This window comes from Pteropus alecto, unplaced genomic scaffold (genome assembly GCF_000325575.1).
Source record: "Pteropus alecto unplaced genomic scaffold, ASM32557v1 scaffold98, whole genome shotgun sequence".
NCBI lineage: Eukaryota > Metazoa > Chordata > Mammalia > Chiroptera > Pteropodidae > Pteropus > Pteropus alecto.
Window position 1 is genome coordinate 3,597,858 of NW_006443570.1, and position 20,556 is coordinate 3,618,413.

Consider the following 20,556-nt stretch of genomic DNA (forward strand, 5'->3'; position numbering starts at 1 on the left):
GGACCACATTCCCTCAACCCCACTGATTTCCAGCCCCGTGGGGCGGGCGGGCGCTGGCTGAGGCACCTCTTGTCTGGATCTAAGGGTGGGCCTCTTCCTGCTCCCCACTCCGCCTGCCTTTCTCTTTGGAAGTTTAAAGTTAGGGGATAAGACTAAATTCAGGGTGCCTGCCCCAGTGCGATGGCTTTGCGGGGGCGGGGCGGTGCAGAAGCAGGAGAGATGTTAGTGGAAACTTAAGAGGGCTTTCTGTGTGGGGGGTGGTCCTGGACCAGCAGCTCCTGGGGAAGTTGTTACCTGGCAGGGAGGAGACACCAGCAAAGGGGACCTGCCGCCCTCTGCCAGACTACCTGGGCAGCTTCTGGGAGTGGTTGGGGATATCTGGGTCTCCCAGAGAAGCGGTTTCCTGACCCAGTGAATGCTCTCCGAAGAATGAAGGTGGGCAGAAGTTGAGTGCACTGGCAACCTGCAGGAACGTGGGCTGCTAAGTAGTGTCTGCCGCTGTCATTTATCACTGCTGAGCTGGGCCCCAGCCACTGCCGGATTCTCGGGGAGCCTGATAGGTTATTTCTAGTATGTAGTGTCAGGGCAAATGTGTTCACTTTAACACTCTCTAGAAATAAACTGGAAATGTGGGCCACCACTCTTCTCCTGGGGCTGGGGGAGGGGTAAAAAGGACTAGGATTGGGCTGCCATAGCTCAGGGGTCCCCTCTGTTCTTGCGACCCCCCAAAGAAAGCATGACTTGCTCTTAGGACATCCATCAAACCAAGGCAGAGCCTGAGGCCTGCTGTTACAGTCGGGTGGGGTCAGGGGCTAGGAGACAACTGACGAATTCAGGAGCCTGGACACTCCACATACATTCTCCTCGGAGACCCATAAGAAGCTAAATGAGAGGATGAGGTCTCTGAACACAGACGTAAGGCACTTGACCAGGATCGCACAGCTTTGAAATGACAGCTGGGCTCAGCCTAGGTGATGGGGGAGCAGGAGAAACTGCAGCTTGCCCTGTTCTCTAGCCCAGGAGTCCCCATTTTGGGGCACCAGGAACCAGTGCTCCTCTGAGTATCTAATGCCTGATGATCTGGGGTGCAGCGGAGGCGGTGCTAGTGCTGGGGAGCGGCTGCAAATACAGATGAAGCTTCGCTTGCTCGCCTGCCACTCAACTCGTACTGCACAGCCCAGTTCCTAACAGGCCACGGACCGGTACCGGTTCACAGCCCCCGGGGTTGAGGACCATGCTCTAGTCCCCTCTGGTCCCTCCCACTTTTCCTCACTGATTTGGGTGGTTAGGGGTGAGGGCACAGCCCTAACTGAGGGGTGGGGAGGGGTCAACAGTCTATGCCAGGGCAGGACAGAGACCACATAGTTTTCTGCCTGGTTGAAGAGTTTGGATTTTTCTTCTAGACACTCAAGAGCAATGAATGTATTTGAACTAGGCACGAGGTGTCACCTTTTCTCTTTTAAAATCTCACTTTGAAAGCCAGCTTCAAAACGGAGTGACTAGGAGCTCCAAGGCAATTGCCATAGTCCAGGCAAGGGTCGGTAAGGGCCCAGCCTAGGCCAGGTGCAGTCAAGAGAAGGGCCAGCGCTGAGGGATACTTGAGATGGTACTGACAGGATGTGAAGATTAAGGAAGCGATGATATCGGATTTTTAGCCCAGGTGTGTGTGGGTAGCTGTGGGCCTTCACTAAGCTTGAGTGCACGTGTGTTTAAGTGAACGGTCACAGGCCAACGTTTAGGACAGTCTTTATTGGAGCTTGGAATGTCAGCAATTCACCTTGGTCAGAGGCAGACCGTGTGAAAATGAGCAGCAACAGTGGTGGACACCCAGGTCCGGGCTACATTGGGAACCCTGCTCGCCTGCAAGCAGTACACAGGCACATGTGCACGCACACACTCTTCTACACAAACTCACACTCTCACACGTGCTCACTCACTCCCAGTGGGTCTGAGGCCAGGCGCCCAGCCTGCTCCAGTCTGCTCCCCACCTCTTGGAGAGGCCTCATCTGCTCTGGGGGGACCCTGGCGGGTCCTCAAGGAAACCGCTCGAGGACCAGGGCCAAAAGACCTGAAAGCTGCAGGCATTCCACAGTTTGGGAGAAAGGGATCCCGGAGGATGGGAGAGATTGCCAGGGACCAAGCAAAGGGAGGCCCGCTGGGCCAGTGGAGAAGATGCTGGAGAGGGGCTTGGGAGGGACAAGGTGGAAGAAAAGGCTGCCTCCTCCCCTCCCTCACCCTAACCGCACATCTGGGGCCAGAGCCCTGGGCATAGGGGGCCTGGGGAACATCAGGGGGTCACCTGTGTCCTATGAAGGCACTGAAATGGGGAGCAGATCCTGGAGAGCCTGGACTCTCCCCCAAGTACCCCAAGGGGGAAGGAAGAAAGTAAAAAAGCAAGAAGGGTCTTACATGCTGGTTATGGGAGCAACGAGACTGGGGAAGCTCAAATCCTGCTTCTCACCCCAACCATGGGGTGGGTGATGGGCTGAGATGCAGCCCCTCTGGCCAGCAGAGGGGGGAGGGCCAGAGCCAGGACTGCCCCTCTGGTCTCCAGGGCAGTGAGCTGGGGAGCCTGGCCTCACCCGTGTGTCCGTGTCCAGAGTGGAGGCAGGAGGGAAGAACTGGAGCCTCCTGCCCCCGGGGCCAGGGCTACCAGAGCACGGCCCCGTCCATGTTCCCATAGCCTGGCTCAGCCCGCAGCCGCCAGTACGTGTTGTTAGTCACCCACCACTCCTTCCCGCTGCCGTCCGTCTGCCGCCTGGGGGACAAGAATCATGGAAGGGGAATGGTGAACATCCAGAATTAAGGCTTTCCTGAGATGCTGCCTCCAACTGCTGGCCCCACTCAAAGCAGGAAGGGCCAGAGGGGAGGAGCGGGAGGCTGGATTGCAGAGAGCCAGGGCAAGGGCAGAGTGACCTGAAGAAGCGAGCCTGGTGGACGATATTGTTCTCCTCCATCACTTTGCGTCTGTCTCGCTGAAGCTGCTCGATCCTTCTCTTCTGGGCCTCAGCGGCCTGTATGTTCCCCTCTTCCAGGTACCTGAGTATCCAGACAACTGTCAGCAGAACTGCCCCCTCAGGGGCCCCCAAATCCAAGGCCTCCATCCCCCGCCCAGCTCTGCCGCCAAAAAGGCCCCCATCTCCCTGAGGCACTCAATGAAAGAAAGACAAAGTCCCCGCTCTACACAGAAACCCACGTGCGGGAGGGAGGAGCCTGGTGGTTTTAGGGCAGGGCCCGCCTAGCACTGACCTCTGGTCTGGCCGGAGCCGCGTATCTGTGGAAGGCAGTGACCGTTTCAGCTCTGACGTCAGCTCATTCAGCTCCAAGGCAAACTGAGTGAAGCCGAAGTTTCGCTCATGGTCTGGGGGCATTGAGTCTGGCGGGGAAAGGCAGGGGCTGGGGCAGGAGGACTATGTCATAGCTGCCCTCACCCTGCCTAGCCCTCCCTGACCAATCCACTTACTGGGTTTCCAGATGCACTGACCACCGGGTGGGGGTCCCCGGTACAGTCCCTCGTGCCACTTCCCGAAGAGACGGTGGAGGACACGGCCACTCCGGCTGAACACAGCACCCTGCACCTCGTGGATGTTGGAGCTCCAGTACTTGGCCTGGGGTGGGGGTAAGGGCGGGGGGCTTAGGTAGGTGTCCCCTCCCCTTCACCAGGGTGAGCGGCTAGGGGTGGCCAGGCAGGGTCAGGGTGGCGTGCCCACCTTGCAGAAGGTGATCTTGCAGTGGCAGGAGCTATCCTGTGTGTTCCGGATGAGCACCTCCCCATAGTGCTCGATCCAGCGCTGACCACTCAGGATGTTGTGAATGCAGGATGTCACCTTGTTCCACTCAAAGTGGTCCCCAAACCTGAGAGAGACAGAGCATGGGAGGGCAGCTGGCTGGCTCTGGAAAACAAGTGCCACCCTCAGCTGGGGAGCACCTGTCTCACTGGAACAGGTCACATGGGTCTGGTTCAGGCTGTGCCATGAAGGGTGACTTATAAAGCAGGGCAACCTTCCCAGAAAGTATTCAACTAACACATTTCCATTCACTGATAAAGCTCCTATGTGCCTAAGTCATGGGGGTCAAAACACAGACAGGGCCCGTGCCCTTGAGTGCCGGGCACGGTGGTGGGTCTGTTCCATTTCCCTGTTTACTCCCTACTTCTATCGGTGTTACTCCTTACTCTCATTTTATAGAAGAGCAAACTCAAGACTCTGAGGCTTCAAGTCTTTTGCCGCTTGCATAACTATTGTCAGAATGAGGACTCCCAGTCAGGACTGCTGACCCCAAAGCCCAGGCTCCCCAACCCCTGCACTGGCCTCGGGCTCACTCCCGGATCCCGCTGGGCAAGTTTCTCTCCTCTGGCTGCGGTTCCCACCTGTAACATGAGCTGGATGAGGGGGTCTTAAATGTGGCTTCTGACCAGTGCTGAGATTAATTTAGGTTTCTGTGTGTGTATGTGTCTGTCTACATGTATGGGTCTGTGCACGCACATGCATGTACTGGCTTGAGATCTCAAACACATTTCTTACTGTGAGTCATGGTCAAAAAAGTGTGAAAGCCGCTGCATCAGATGACCTCAATGAGCCCTTCCAGCTCTACCATGATTTTTCACCTTTATTGGCAACTGTGGCAAATATAGGTGCAAAATATATAGAGACATTGCCCCATCCCAAGCGGCTTAAGGCCAGACCTTCCTATCCTGTCCCTCCTACTACCTCCCCATCCCAGACTGGAGGATGGCCTGTGGACTGTACCTGGTTGCTGAGCACTTAGGAACACTCACCTGGGCAGGCTGACATTGACTGTCCCCACAGGCACAATCTCCAAGGATTTGCCCCAGAACTTGTTCTTCCACTTCATGTCTGGAGTTGGTGTGGGGGAGGGAGAGGGACAGCAGAGATTAGATGAGAGAGTGTTCCAGCCCCTCCCCCATCTGACCTTCACCCCCAGGCCCACCCTACCGTGCACCCCCACCCACCTTGCCAGAAGATGAAGTTCTCTGATTCTGCATGGCACGCCGAGACAGGGGGGTGGTGGGAGACCTTGGTAAGCAAAGAAGTTCTCTTGAGGCTGCCCTTGAGGACCATAAGGTCCTCTCCTGACCCCAGGGCCCCCCAAAGTCCCTTACCTCCAGCCCCTGTTTCCCTGCCAACCAGAAGATGAGTTAGTTCCAGGTCTCTTGTCCCTGTCATCCTTGGCCACTACCCAAATTCCATCATCCTCTCTTTTCACATGAGGCCCCTCCATTCTGCCTTCTCACTCACTCCCCCTTGGAGCCCTCCTTGCTACCCCTGTCATGGTGCTCCCCAGAACCCCTGCTCAAGCCTATAAAGTCCTCTAGCAGTGACAGGTGGGGCCTCCACCGTGCCCTGCCTGAAAGCCAACTGTCCCATAAGGACCCTCTTCCCTCACCCTCTTCTCCCCCAAAACTGATCACCACCCTGCAACCTCCATACTACACCCTTGGAAAACCTTGGCCTTGTGCTCCTTGGAACAGCTCCATATCTGGAACCTTGAACTCCTGAATCCTACAAGCCTGCCTGGCTTGACCCTTTCTCCATTCCTGTTGCCTGTGGCTCCTGCCGAGACTTCTGGCTGTTCTGCTTTGTTGTGGCCTGTTAGCCCCGTCTCCACCTCCTTCCTGCCCAGCTGAGACTGCTCTGTCTCTTCCAGGCCTCTCACCCAGCACCCTCAACAACCTGCTGCCATCACTCGCCACAACTCCCGGCAATGACTGGCCTCCTCCATGCTGTCCCAGGTCCCTGCTCTTCAGAACCCCCTACCCTTCCACATAACAGATACACAGCACACGCTGGGAAACCTCTAATTCTACATCACGTCGACACCTAGGCCCTCAGCATCACCACAGTCCTCCTCTGAGGGCCTACACCCAAGCCATACTCTTCAAACCACAGTCAGAGGGAGAACAGAGGGGCCCCTCACAGTCAGAGGGAGAACAGAGAGGCCAATGCCTTCCACCAATTTACAGGCTCCCATCCCGACCTCCTGCCACCCGAGGGCCCCTCTCCTCCATGCTGCCTCCCACCCCTCCCTGCAGCCGCCTCACTCCTCCCATCCCCCGCCCCTCTGCCCTTTAGTCTTTCCCGCTACATTTCTCTTTCTCTCTGAATAGAAATATCTCCTGTTTCTTCCATATTAAAAAGAGTAACCCTTTTCTTTCTAGCCAGGTATATCTTTTCTCACACATGCATAAAACAAACGCGGGCAGCAGCTCTCCCCTCAGACGGGTGGGGTGGGGGCTCATTTTCTATTGTACACACTATCGGACTCCATGCACGTGTCATCATGTTTTCAAAAACATTTAAAATCTAAACAAAAAAACTGCCGCCACCCTTTACCGCCCCCTCTGGTTGCCACTCTCTCTACCTCCTCTTTCTCTCATGGTAACATTTTTTGGAAATAATCTGTATATATATATATTTTTTACTTCCACTTTATGCCAACTGTAATCCAGCCTCGGCCCCCAGCCTTTGTCTGAAATCTCCCTCGTCAGGAAGCCGGTGACACCCCCACTGAGTCCCATGGCCCATTTGACCTCCCCGTCCCTTCCCTCCTCCACCTTCCCTGCCCACCCTCCTCTCCTGACCCTCTCCTGGGAGCAGTCTAGGACTTTACCCGTCATCTAAGCTGGTGACTCCCGGATCTGTCAGCGCCACCCAGTTCTCTCCAAGGAGCTCGAGGCCCACATTCTCCGGGGCCTGCTGGACATCTCCCCTTGGAAATCAAGCCCCCATGGACAAGGAATCTCCCTAATTCAGTTACCTTCCTCACGTTCTCTCCATCTTGCTGACTGGCTCTGCTGCACACCCACTGAAGCCCTCAATCCAGAAATCCGCGGCTACCCCAGCCTTCTCCCTCTCATCAACCACCTCCCCTACTCCTTAGTTGTAAGAATATTCCGTTGACCACTGAGTCCTGTCAAGGGCAACACATAAATAGCTCTTGAATTCCTCCGTCCACCTAATTGAGCTGTCACGGCCTAAGTGCAGGTCCCCATCAGCTTTTAGGGTGATGACTGGAATGGCCTCCTAATGGCTTTCTCTGATCTGTCCGCACACCACTGCCTGAGTGTTCTTTAGAAAATGGAATTCTGAGCATGTCACTCTACTGCTTAAAACCCTCCAAGGACTCCCCATAGCCTTTAGGATTCGAAACAAACAAATCCCTCCCTACCTTTACCTACAGGGCTCCTCAGAGCCTGCCTTGTCTTCCAGCCCCGTCTCTACCTCCTCCCAAACATGCTCCATCTGTTCCTTTACACTGTCTGAAACATCCCATTCTCCTCAGCCCCTCATACTCCTGGTGAACTCCAATTCGTCCTTCAAGACTTAGCTCAAGATCACCTAGAGCATGCCTTCCCAAGGGGAGCTGAAGAACCTCTTATAAGCTTCCATAATCCCCGCTCTGGAACTTGGTACACTAACTCCTTGTTTCAAGTCCGTCTCCCACACTAAGCAGGGAGCTCTTCTGAGTAGAACCCTCTGCACTTCCACCATATGGCCCAGTGCCTGGCCCTGAGCCAAATGCCCCCTTCCTCTCCCACAACCTGGCCCCTCTGGAGCCCAGGTGCATCCCTGCCCCAGACACCTACGAAGCCAGCTCCCATCTTCCAGGGCCCACACCTGCTCACTGATGAAGCGGAAGCCTCGGTCAGGCCGCTCACACTCGTAGGTCTCCCCCAGGACAGGGTTGAAGGGCTTGCAGCCCGCTCGGTGGTACGTGGAGGAGTAGGCAGAGACAGCAAAGGCTGCGATATACACCTGAGGGAGGAAGGGCAGGGGGATGCCACTGGGGGTGCTGGGGATCAGAGAAGGAGATGCCGTCCCACCATAAGCAAGGACTGGGGTACTGAGGCACAACTTCAGCGGCAAGGAGCAGCCCGGCCAGGATTTCTTGGGAGGCAGAAGCCGTCAAGAGGAAGAGGTAGCCAGGTTGGGCCCAAGGGGCTGGGGCTGGTACCATGCGCTCGCAGGGGTCAGTGATGCGGCTGGCCTGGTCCAGGAGGCCGCTGTACTCAAGCTCCTCACAGAGCCGCTGCAGAGTGTTGAGTGGCTCGTTGAGCTGCACAGGCATCGACACCTTTGACAGGTCCTTGCCGATGTTGTTACGCAGTATGTTCCACAGGCTCACGTCGGCCCCCGGCCCGCTGGCCGCGGGAAGGCGGCGGCGACGGGGCGGCCCTGCAGCTCTCCCTGGAACACACCCCCCTGGGGCCCACCCCAGCCATGTCACTCTCCTGGCATCCTGACACAGGAGGCCCATAGGCTGGCCCACTGCCCAGCTGCCTCCCACCCTAAGACCCAGTCTCAACTCTCTGTGGGGCAGGGCACTGGGGATCTAATTCTCAATGAGCTCCCGAGGGGTTTAGGTGGGCAGCGGGGAGACCCTGTACCCCAGAAGCCCTTCCAGAATCCCCACTCTTGCCTTCTATTCCTTTCATACACACAGAAACTGATGTCAGGGTGCATATTATTCAGCCGATTTTATAGATGGGGAAACAGGCTCCAAGAAGTAAAATGGCATGTCCGAAGTCACACTACTAAAAAGTGGCAAGGTGTGATCTTCTCCCTCTCTCTCAGACCCTATGTGAACCTTCTCAGAAGACCGAACAGAGGCCAGCCCCTACCTGTCCCACCTCCGGAGCCACTTCTGGAACATGCCATAGCTCACAGTTTAGCTTTCCTCACCCCTTAGGGTCATCTCTGGAGTCAGCATCCAAAGGCCTTAGCTCACTAGTTACCACAAGGGACTGCCTCCCCAAGGGGCCTGGGCTTTGGACAACACCATTTCTCTGCCCACCTCCAGCCCCTCCCTGCCAAACACCTGGCTGGCACCTTTCTGAAAGCGCTCAGCTCCCCTGAGGTCCAGCACCTCTTCAGACAGGCTGGTGGTGACTTCACTGGTGCACGACTCCTCCTCCTCTGAGCCCTGGGCCGGGACAGATGACAGGCCGGGCAGACAGGGCCTCCCCTGGGCAGCTGGGCAGTGCCCAGGGCCTGGCAAGACTGCCCAGCTAGCCCTTTGGTGGGAAGGGGAAGAGAACGTATTTGGGAGGCGGGTGGTCTGAGTCCTAAGACGCTGCCCTAGGAGGCCTGGCATCACCTGCCACCTTGGGAGAGGGAGGGTCTGGCCCTTCGACTGTGGGGAGAAAGCTCAGAGATTTGGCAAGACACAAATGGAAGGGAAGTTGGGGATTACTGAGATTCAGCAGGGTGGGGGAACGGAGGAGCAGTCAGGGGAGCACTGGGTCTAAAATAGGGTCACAGGAAGCTGGCTGGGGTGGAGCTGAGGCAGCAGTTTCAGGAGAAGCCAATGGGGATAAAGCACATCGAACTGGAAGAAGAGTCCCCGGCACAGATTTCTGAGCAGGGCCTCTCCAACCCAGCGGTGTTGGACGTGTTCCCAGAGACGGCGGCTGAGGCAGGTAGAAAGGGTTTGGGAATCTACAGATTCTAGTCTCTCTGGACCCCGCCCCTATACTTGCAGGGTCCCCTCCCCTTACTGCCAGCTTCCCACCTTCCTCACCTCATTCTCAGAAGAGCTGGCGGATAGGAGAACCTCGCAGGCATCAAAGAACTCTGTGTGGGAATCAGCCAGGGACAGGATGCTGCTCTGGGACAGCTGGGGGGTCAGCTCTCGCCCCTTCATGTACAGAGCTTCTTGCTGTGAGAGCAGGATGGGTGTAAGGTCCCAGAGGCCAAGCCAGGAGAGTCAAGCAGAGGTCCCCTTGCTTGACATCTCCCTTGAGAGGGACTTTGACTGTCTGAGTCTGAAACCTGTCGAGCAGGGGTGAGCGCAGTGGAATGAACACCTGCGTGGGAGTAAGGAGACACGGTTCCACAATAACTGCTTACACTTTCTGGGCACCAACTCTGAGCCCAGCTCCAAGCCCTTTGCTTGCATGAACTCAATCTTGACAACCTACGAGGTAGACGTACTTATTACCCCTGCTTTGCAGATTAGAACACTGAGCCTCAAGGTCATAAAGCTGGCATGCAGTGGAGCCAAGTTCAAACCTGTGGACTAGGGCCCTGGAGTCTGTGCTCAGTCCCTACATCTCCACTCAGCCGGTCCACAAGCGTGGGAGCCTGGACCCATCAATTATACTCTTTGAGTCTCAGTTTCCTCATCTACACACTTGAAGGGAAGAATCACCACCTCACAGGCCTTTGAATTAAAAGTAAAAGCACTCTGCACACTGTTACGGGATGAACGAGATGTGGCTACTGCCAATTTTATGTGAAAGGGGTTGGAGCTAGAATTTTTAGGCTCTGTTTCAGGTCTGAAAACCAACCATGCCTTCACTCCTGCTAGGACAGAAGGCCCAGGAGAAATGGTCCCCACAGCCCACCCCAGTTCCTACCTCCTCAGGGTTGAGGGAACTGAAAGAGTCTGCCGTAGTGTCCGAGGAGATGGACAGTGAATGGAGGCGCCTCGGGCCAGCTGAGGCCTCAGAGACCTGCAAAGAGAGGATGAGGGGACAGGATGAAGCCCTCCCGACTCTGCCATGCAGAGTCTGCCTGTGCCACACCCCCTTCCCAGCCCAGATCTGCCTGCACCCCCAGGCCTGCAGACTCAGCCTCAAGCCATCTCCTCTCACCAGCCACCATGTCCCCAAGCCTCACCCCGATCCTGGACAGCTCTGAATCCTGGTGCAGGTCCCTCAGTTGGTCCCGTTCGGCAGTGAGGGCAGCCAAGACGCTGCTGAGGGAGCTGTGCACTGTGGGGGCAGGGGCGGGCCATCAGACTCTTCTTCCTCCCCCTCTCCCGCCTGCTCCTCGTCGCCCTCCGTCATACACTCACCCTTCTGCGCCAGGGCCCAGAAACTGCGCTGCAGGTGGGCATAGTCTGGGGGAGGTAGCCCACGGGGTCCTGAGTGGTCCCGAGACTCCAGGTAGCGAGAGAGGTTGGGAACAGAGCCATGGAGACGACCGACCTGTGGGTGAGGGGAGGGGTTGAAGAGGAAGCCTCCTTCAGAACATCCCACCCTGTGACTAGGGTCTACACCCCACCTCACCCGTCCAATGGTGTCATCCTTGGCAAAGCTCTGTGTGCACCACATGCGGCTGGTCCGTTTCCCCTTCTTGGGTCTCTCCGTTGTCACTGAGGCCTGGCAAGTCGAGGTGGGGGGAGTTTCACTCTTAGGGTGGAGAAAAGGGGCAGCAACCATCAAAGCCAGGAGAGGGGCAAGTGGTCATGGGGGAGGGTGCAGAGACAACTGACATCCCAGAGGAAGAAGACCAACATCCTGGCAGGTACGTGGGCACAGGAGGAAGGGGTCGCTCCAAAGGGGCAGAGAGACGGCCTTGAGGCAAAATGGACATGGGAGAAGAAGCAACTAGGCAGATGTGTGGCTCTCCTGAAAACAGTGACATAAGGGGGACAAGGGACCTGTCCAGGGAAGTGATGGGATGAACGTGACAAGCAGGAGAGAGACCCCTGGACGGGAGCCTGCCTCCTCCCCTGGACCTCACCTGGTGTGTGGGGATCACAGGGGCTGAGGGGATTCGGTGCAGGGACTCCAGGCTCTGGAGGAGTCTGTGCAGTTCCTGGAGCTTCCCCTGGCACTCGGAGAGCTCTGCGGGAAGAATGAGGAAGTCCCTCTCCCAACGCTGGCCGGGGTGCAAAGTCTGTCCCCCAGCTTCCCTTCTTTCTCCAAAGACTTCACCTGGCGGCCAGGGAAATCCTGACACTGTCTCCCCGTCCCCCACTCATGAGCCCAAAGCAGTTCCCAGGTCCCGCCCTTTGGTCTGGCCTCACACTGGTTCCCCAAGAGAGCCGGCACCCTGATCTTCACTGTCTCCAGAGCACGCCTCACCTCTGCTGTCTCCTCGCAGGCTGGGGGCCTCACTCTTTCTCCCCCCAACTTGGTTTGCACTTCCTCTCCCAGGCCAACGTTCCTAGAGTAGATTCCTACTCTAGGAATATGACTCCAGAGAACCTCCGTCCCAGGCACGACTCCTCGGTGCCCCTCCCTGCGTTGGCTGGCCATACTTTTTTTCTCACGAGGCCTGGCCCTGTGTTTCTGTCTGTCCATGTGCCTAGGGCACAAGCCCAGTCACCCTTTGTAAGACTGGGGCTCCCAGGGCAGGGCCTGAGTAGACGTGATCAGCTCGGAGGCAGAGGCTTCTCCCTGACCAGACTGGGACTCCCTGAGGCCAGGATGAAGGTAACATTTTCTCCTCCTTGTGACCGCTGATGCCACCTAGACCTGACAAGTGGGCCCTACCCACCAAGACTCGGTGCCAGGAGCCCCTCACCATGAGAGCAGCGGTCTAGGCCATCACTGCCCCTCAGCCAGGAAGACACCTTCTCTCGAGGTCCAACCCCAGGAAGAGCCGAGGCACTAACTGCAGTGGGAAGCTGGGCACCAGGAACCTGTGGGGTGAGTCAAGGGTCAGGAAGGATGGTGCCCACCTCCCTGGGTCTCACAGTCCCCTGAATCCCCACATCTCCCGCCCCAGGGCCCATCTAACCTTCCGGTGAGTGGTGCCGGACAGCGGACCGCGGGGCACATCCAGGCGCTGGGCCAGGCGGTGGGCACGCAGTTGGGTCACCCAACTCTGGAACAGGTCCTGGGATTTGATCTGTAGAAGTGATGGCAAGGGAGAGGGATACATGGAAGGAGGACTGCTTTCCAAGAGGAAGAAGTCAGGGCCCTGGTCCCCAGGCAAGCAGGCTCTCCCCGTTTAGTGCCCAGCTTGTGCAGAGGCCCCATGCAGGGAGGCACAGCACAGCTTCGCCAAGTGTCTGAGCCCTTAGCTCTGTGCCTGTTCACATAACAACAGACAGGGGTGGTTTGCCATTGGCTACTGGACACGATAGTAACTCCCACTTGTCAAACGCGTGGACAGACAGACCCTCAAGCCCCTGTCCCCCTCTCTGTGTGCCTCAGTGCCTCTGCCAGGCTGGGGGCCAATCCACCACTTGGCTCCCAAGGATGTCACCTTGAGATGGTAGATGTTGTCTTCGGTGTCAAGGTCAATGCGCTGGGCCTTTTTGTTGATGGACATGACGGATAATCGGACATCAATGGAGCCATGGAGCTTCCCCTTGGTGATCTGGAGTGGATTGATGGTGGGGGAAAAGGGGCTGGCTTTAGACCCCTGGACCACAGAGCCACCATCTTCCTAAGGCCACTCTAGGTTCAAGGGCCAGGCAGTAGGTCCACCCTCATGCCCAAGTCACAGTATCAGCAGGGACTTGTCAGTCATGCTGTTGTGAGGAGAACTCAGAAGTCACATTCTGAGCTTGAAGGAGTCACAGGACAGGAAAAACTGTCCCACCCTCGGGAGTCCTCAAGGCCAAGGAAGAGAGAGCCTCGGCGGCCAGGCTTTCGGTTTTTTATTCCCGGCATGAGAATGAAACAAGGACAAGGATGATAAAGCTCCCCTGTCTTGGGTACTTTTGTGCCAGGCATAGTCTTGAGGGCCCTTACCAAGATGACAGGGACGCTACAAATGGGTGATGGCACTCTCCCCATCTTAGAGATGAGGGGGCTAAAACTTAGGGAAGACACTTGTTCAAGACCCCACACCCAGGAATGGTGTACCTGAGATTCAGGCCCTGCTCTGGGGGATTCCAGAAGCTCCCTGCCTGCCCAGGGCATTCTGGAGCCAGACTCCTCCCGCCACCCTGGCCAGCCCCTGACTCACATCTTGCCGAGTGTTTGCGTAGCGAAGGATCCCATCCTCGAGCACAAAGTACCTCTGTAACGATGCCCGGGAGAAACAGGACCCAGGTAGCCAAGAGAAAAAGGTGTGGGGAGAGAGCAACCGCATACATGGACCTTTCTTCTTGACACGCCCACACCCAGCACTGCCCAGCAGCTACCCAAACTTCCCCAACCCTCCGCACATCTGGCCCTGCCCTTTGCCCTGCCCACCCTACCTTGTGCCAGCCCTTCAGAGGCCACTTCCTCTTCTTGAGCAGGTGGCCTTCCTGCCTCTCAGGCATGATATCCTCTGCACCCCGTTGGCCCCGAGGCTCTTCCACTACCTCCCACAGCTCAGAAGCCTGCAGTCCAGGACAGAGTGGGGGAGTGGCTGGTGAGACCCCACTACCTCCCACAGCTCAGAAGCCTGCAGTCCAGGACAGAGTGGGGGAGTGGCTGGTGAGAGCCAAGTGAGTCCCAACCCAATGCCTGCTTCCGGCCCTCAGACCTGCTGGGCACTGCTGGGCTTTGTAGACTGAGTGCTCTCTGCCAGCGAGGGAGGACCCCTCTCTTGGAAGTCCATGGAGAAGGGAGTGGCCACTCCCTGCTGAGGATGAAGAACAGGGTGGAAGGGGAAGGATGTCACCTTGTCCTGAGGGGGCCCTTGAAACAAGAGAAAAACTCCATTAGCACAGACCTGCTATCACCTCTACCTCTAACCTCTCCTGCATCCTGAGGCAAGAGCTCACCAACACATCTGCTCACCTGTCCCGCCTCTCCTGAGTCCGTCCCTATCCCAACTTGGGTGGGTGTCCCGGCCTACACCCTCTTTCACTACAGCCACTTCAGGCTAGTTCACTGAGAGGTAGGCCAGTCCAGCAGAGAGAAAATCACGAAAAGTCTGCCCAGCCCCACCCTGGTGCACATTCTTGGGCTCCAGGAAACACTCAGTGCTTTCTCTGGAAGATTCCCTGGGGGTGATCAGAGGTGAGGCAGGGGAATGAAGAAAGAGGCTCTCAAACAGGCCAGAGGAATTCAGAGACTAGACAAGCAAGATCTCAACCCAGCTCCTCTTCCTTCAAGAACTCTGCACCCATACCACCATGGCTTGGAGACTGCTCTGCCATGACACCCCGACCCCCTAACCCCTTCATCTCAACTCCCCACCAACTGGTCCCCATATCCTCTAGTTCTCGGGCTAGTTTTCTGCACAGAGAAACTGAGGCCTGAGAAAGCCCCCTTTTCCCCTGCGCCTCCTCTCATCAAACACAAGCCTCACATCCCCTTTCTACCATCCCAGTCTTTGGGGCTCTTGAGAAGTACCACCCACCCGGAGAGAGCAGGGGACTAGGCCAATGGAGACACTGAGGCAGGAGAGAAGAGGCAGCTAAGAACAGGCAGGGGTCCACACACGACCCGCAGCAGTGCCCACAGGGGCCCGTGGCACCAGCCCTGGCCATCCTGGCTCCACAGGGACATCAATAATGCATGAGGCTCTGTGCATGTGAGGCAGGGGAGGGGACTAGAGGGGCGAGGTTGGCCTGAGGCTGGGGAAATAGCTCAGATCTTCTAGGAGCTTTTAAGCACCTGAGGAATTGAGGCCAGAGGGAACAGGGACTTGGTGGGGCAGAGGTGACTGGGAGGCCATGGCAGAGGGGCCCTTGCTGCCAGAAGCTGACCCAGGGGGTGAAACTCCTGCATTCAGCCATTGAAAGTTCCCAAACTCTCCTTGTGTTTGGGTATTCCTGTGCCCTTTTCCTGGCCCTGTGGATCCTGGCCTCTTGCTGCTCGTAGGTGGAGGGGGAGGCTCTGTTACTAGAGGGTACTGGATTGAGGTGAGCCAGGGGGGTGTCCCCTCTCCACCTCCATTCCCACCCCCGTCTCCGGAGAAGCAGACCTGCCAGCTTCAGGTGTGAGAAAGCCCTCACGGGGAATGTCAGTTGATGCCAGCGTGGCCCCCTTACCCCCGAGTCCATGGACGCCAGTGCTCCTTGGCCTGCACACTGCTCCACCTCTGAGTCACCGTCTCGAGTCGCCCGCTCCCTGCTCACCGGGCTGAGCAGTGGCAGCAGCTGCTGCAGGAACCAGGAAGGAAGGAGACGGCGGAGCCTCCCCTCTAGCCGGATCTCCCCACCTTCCCCTCCCCGTCCCTCCTCCCGCCCAGCTCCGGGCAGCCGCTCAGCTCTGCCCCCCTGCTCCCCGGAGGACTCAGGGCCGAGTGACTCCCCAGCACCGAGGAAGCTTGGGAATGGGTGCAGAGTCCCCACTGGGCACAGTTCCAAAGGGATTACAGAGGACGGGGGAGCTGCTGGCTTCAAGCCAATGGCGGTAAAGGGTTTACTCAGACTAGTGTGGCCTTGATCCCAGTCAGTACCCAAGGCCATTTCCTTATTAACTCCCGCCTCTCGTTTTACATCTGAAAATAGATTGCAAAATTTGGAGCCAGCAAAGTATCAGGTTGAAGGGAGGATATGGATGCCCCTTTGGGACATTAGACAGTGCCAAGAGCATGGTCAGCAGGGCAGTCGATGCTCAAAAGGGTCAGCCGGTGGCCCCCTAGAGGCTGTCACTGGTCAGATCCCATTGGGTGGGGGGGACTGGAAGTACCTCTGTGGTAAGACAAAACCCCCAGCCTGGAGTCTGCACCAGGAGTGCATCTGGGGCGGGAACCAGCCGGCTGTTAAAGGGCTAGCTGGAGTCAACTCGGGTACCCTCCCTTTCTCAGAACCTCTGCCCTTCTACTGGAGTTCTGTGTTCGGCTGCTCAATTCTAACGAAAAATCAGCTCTTGAGAAAGGTCTAAAAGTCATTCAAATGAATGTGAAACTGATACCTTTAAGTGCAGTGAAGCCACTTTCTGGAAAGTAGAATTTTAGTGGTGGGGCCCCAGGCACGATCAGCAGGTGAAGGATGCTATATAGGGTTCTTCTTTGATTCAGAAATGATGTAGGCCACTCCCCCCACCCATCTTGTCCCCACATGGCCTTGATTGACCTTTCAGGGTCTTACACATCTCTCAGGATATGCCTACTCTGTGCCATTCAAAACCTCAGCACTGCTCTGGCCACTCCAGGAGGGTGGTTAGCATCGTGTGGCTCTGAGAATCAGGAAGAGTACTGGGCAGCAGTGGCCAGACTGACTCTGGTGTCTGGGATCCTCAAGTGCCTCCTCATTCACTTCACATTGAGCATCTCTGGGCATCTGGCACAGAGCTGGGTGCGGTGGGCAGTTGGTCCTGGACCGGGCCATAGAAGAGCTGCTGATCACTACTGCCACAGCGGTGCCTGTCCGAGACTGAAGAAGCTATGGCATTGCTCCAAGTCAAGAAGGAATGCTCAACAGGCACTCGCCCCCATCACCCCTGAATCCATCTAGGGCATGCTCCAGGGACAAGCGTGGGCTGCTAAACATACTCTTTCATTAGGAACTTTTGTTCCCCAAGACTTGGACGAGGCCTTCCACTTGAGAACCCTCAGATCCCTTCATTAATCCTGGTTCCCCCGCCAGCATCTTTGCTCAGAACCACTTGAGACATGTTAGCTACAGGGAGAGTTGGCAGCTGTCCTCAAAAGGCCAAGTATGTAAGAGATGCCATTTGTGAGAGCAGGGACAGGGAGGTAAAAGGCTCAGACATGGTAAAGAGAATTTTTTAGGAAGGAGAGTCTGAGATGACCCTGAGAATAAGTCTATAGGGAGGATAAGCTTATAAAAAGCAAAACAGACTAAAGTAAAATGCGTATCTTTTTATCATAAAGCAATGTTCCCAAACTTTCTACAACATGGCACACTCCGAGGGAAAATTAACAGCCAAGCACACCTGGGACCCTAGTGTAAAAATCCAGGGCATGGTCTTCAGAGCAGAGAGCCTGATCTAAGTCCTGTTTGGCCATTTACCAACTTTCTGACCTTGAAAAGCTCTTTAACTTCTCTGCCCCTTAGTTTTCTTCTCTGTGAAATGGGGCTAATATGGTGAGAAATGAAAGAACTAATACATGGACGGCGGTCAGCACGCAGCCTGGCACAGCAGGCTCTCAATAGTAGAAGCCGTTCTTAGCACAATTAGTCAGGTGAGCTATTCTGATATACGAGGGGACAGGCTGAGGAAGACATGTGCAAAAAACATGAGCACAAAAGAAGACAATGTCCTCATCTGTTCAGCTTCCCTGCCATGAACGTGGAGAGCTGAGATTTTGCTCTTGTCAGGTCCCGAGCTGGAAATACTAAGGACGAAAGACGACGATTAAAAGCCTTCATTCTGAAATGGACTCCTTCTTCATCTCCAAGTGGCCCTGTATCTGAGGAGGTCATTGTCAGCAGAAGCCAGGGAACATACGTCACTCCCCACCCCGAGTTCTTCCACATCTCCGGAAGGACAGCGTACCAGCATAACCAATGGGGCAGGGTGTATTTATGGGCAGGCTGGGTACAACGGGCTGGCTATGAGTCTGGAACAGGGTCTGGAGAATTGGGCTGCCCACTGGCTGACACGACGGAGTCCCCCTCGTGTTGTTGTCTAACGTACTGATCCAACAGGGCGGTCAGGTGGAGGGGCTGGTACTGGAGCAGGGATTGGGTCTGGGCCATGAGGAAGGTGAGTCCTCCTACCAGCTCCCCCTGCACCAGGGCCAGGCTGGGAAGTTTGGAGTAGTTGATGAAGCCCTGCCTGCTGAGGATGACGTTATCAATGCAGCCACCTGAAAGAACACAGGGTCAGCCGGGCTCCCTACAAATGCCTTTCTTCTCTGAAAACAACATTCCAACCCTCGGAACTGCTCTCCATTGCCCTTTACCTCCCAGTCTTCCCCCATCCGGTTCCCACTTATGCCCCATCCCACGCCCTCTCTATCTGGGACTGATCCCCTCCCCTTACATACATCATCCACCTGGCCTAACCCCCACTAAGTCAGCTTCCTAAACTTTCTTGAAGAACCATGGAGTATGTGTTTGTATGTGAGTGTGGTAGATTGTAAACAGATTCCCGTCCCGTTCCCCGCTTCCACAGGGTCCTATGAAATCAGAATTCTATGGAGAAGCAGCACCTCCAGGGATTCTTAGCATCAGGAGAGTCTGGAAAACAATGCCCACTGCCCCTTAGCTCAGCACCCTTCACTTGGGCTAGTTAAGTATCTCTGTCTGTATGGGTTTCAGCATCTTCTACCTCATTGCTAGATTCAAAGTGTGTAAACTTCCTTTCCCGGTAGAGTCCTCTTTGCCTTCCATAATCTTCCCCCAGTGCAGAAGTAACACAGAGCCAACACAGGTGTTAGAATGACACAGGCAGCCCTCAACAAACGGTGCTGTTGAGGTAGATCCCACCTGTGAGAGGATGTTCCCTCCAAGGATGTCCACGGTTTCACCCACTCATGCCTAGCAGATGGCACTACGCTTCTGTAGCACCTGCTCCCCTTCACCCCATCCCCAACTGGCAGCGGGGTTTGCTCACCTAGCAGTGGCAGGAAAGGCATACCCTTCAAGATTCGCATCATCTCCTTGACCTTGGGCTCTTCACTGACCAGCAGCAGGTTGTGCCCCACAAAAAGGGGAAGCAGGTTTTGGTACTTGGAATCCTCTAGGAACGGCTTCAGGACCTGGAGCAATGGGAAAGAAGGATTTATCGGGGACAAGTGGGAGGAAGAGCTGCCCATCTTGGTCCCAGGCCACATCAGGTTGAGGATGAAACTCGAGGGTCTCTTCAGCCCCTGATCGCAGTCTAGGCACCAGGCTAGAGGGCTGCTGGTGCAGGGGAGGAGTCAGAAGTGCCCTATCTAGGGAGAGATGCCAGGGTCTGAGTTGGCAGGGCGGGGAGGTGGAGTAAGGGGGGTGACCATGGGCAGGGCCCATGGGTAGGGCCACTTCCTACCTGGTTAGGGAAGACCTTCATCAAGATCTTGTGTTTCCGCAGCTGGTGCCGCATAAAAATCTTGTCCTCCGCACTCAGAGCCACATTCTGACAGACAGCTATCATTCGGTTGTCTCGGAAAACTGCTGCTATCTCCCGACGGAGAAGCCGGATGAGGCCTGTCTCCTGAAGTCAGGAAGGGATGACACCAAAGGGACATAAGCTGCCTCTTCTCCTTGCACCCCTTAATCCCTCAGAGATGGGTGCTGGGCTTCTGGTGATGCCCAAATATGAGGAAGATCAGGGTACAGCAGGATAGTTGGGCCCCTTTCGGAAACACGTTCCATCTCCCACCCTATCTTTTCATTTTCGTTAGATAATCGCAGTCTTTAGAGTAGTGTTTTTCAAATCTGAGAACACTCAGTTCCCCCTAACTGCTCAGCAATCTGACCCAATCAACATTATTGGACAACAATATTGTCAAAATTATTTCAATTATCCCTCTGACACTGTACTCATGTTGAATTAGTTTACCAATTATAAATACAAGATAACTCTTTTGCAGTGTTAATTCAAACTTGAGGCATTTTCACAGAACAAGGCTTCCTTTTCTTAAAACAGTGCTTCTCAGAGTTGAGAACTTGTGAACCTGAGAATACATTCACAGACCTCCATAAACACTGTAAGAGACTTTTTTTCACCATAGCAATGATTCCACAATTTACTTAAACAGTGGAGTACCTAAAAGTCATGGTGCACTTTGCAGAATATCATGGAAATGTTAACATATACAAGGTAAAATAATGGAAGACTCACTTTGGTGCCAAATCTAGATTCCAGACCTGCCCTGTCCAATAGAGTAGCTGCTAGTTATGAAGTAGCAAGCACCACTAGCTTAATAAAAAATTAAGCTAGTGGGAAAAAAAATCTGAGTGGGAAAATTCCGTTCAAGGAAAAAAATGGGGAAAAAACCTGAGTGGGAAAATTCCGTTCAAGGACTGTACTGCTGTCTGAATGTGGGGCTATCAACCAATTTTTCTATTTGTCAG

At 55.5% G+C, this 20,556-nt stretch overlaps 2 protein-coding genes across 3 annotated transcripts in view; both read right to left on the reverse strand.

Moving 5' to 3' along the window:
• Nucleotides 1–1,729: 1,729 nt before the first annotated feature.
• OSBPL7 (oxysterol binding protein like 7) lies at nt 1,730–15,801 on the reverse strand. 2 transcript variants are annotated; one of them, XM_006924740.2, is made up of 23 exons: nt 15,634–15,801; nt 14,178–14,332; nt 13,906–14,031; nt 13,671–13,724; nt 12,963–13,076; nt 12,492–12,602; nt 12,276–12,393; nt 11,490–11,593; nt 11,033–11,125; nt 10,819–10,951; nt 10,641–10,735; nt 10,379–10,474; nt 9,541–9,678; nt 8,850–8,943; nt 7,975–8,222; nt 7,638–7,775; nt 4,973–5,036; nt 4,778–4,856; nt 3,711–3,855; nt 3,464–3,608; nt 3,250–3,376; nt 2,917–3,039; nt 1,730–2,758 (listed from the first exon to the last, which is right to left on the reverse strand). In XM_006924740.2, exons 2-23 carry the CDS (start codon nt 14,250–14,252, stop codon nt 2,650–2,652), a joined length of 2,529 nt encoding a protein of 842 aa, XP_006924802.1. In that variant the 5' UTR covers nt 14,253–14,332; nt 15,634–15,801; the 3' UTR covers nt 1,730–2,649. The 2 variants fall into 2 exon arrangements, with proteins under 2 accessions (XP_006924802.1, XP_015454851.1); XM_015599365.2 differs by having other exon boundaries at nt 11,033–11,155; nt 15,634–15,794.
• A 1,590-nt stretch (nt 15,802–17,391) lies between these two features.
• MRPL10 (mitochondrial ribosomal protein L10) overlaps nt 17,392–20,556 on the reverse strand; it is a 5,986-nt gene continuing 2,821 nt past the window's right edge. The window contains exons 3-5 of the mRNA XM_006924741.3: nt 19,529–19,693; nt 19,112–19,256; nt 17,392–18,362 (exon numbers count right to left, since the gene is read on the reverse strand). Of these exons, the coding sequence (XP_006924803.1) occupies nt 18,106–18,362; nt 19,112–19,256; nt 19,529–19,693 (567 nt within the window). The 3' untranslated portion in view covers nt 17,392–18,105. The remainder of the gene's footprint in view (nt 18,363–19,111; nt 19,257–19,528; nt 19,694–20,556) is intronic.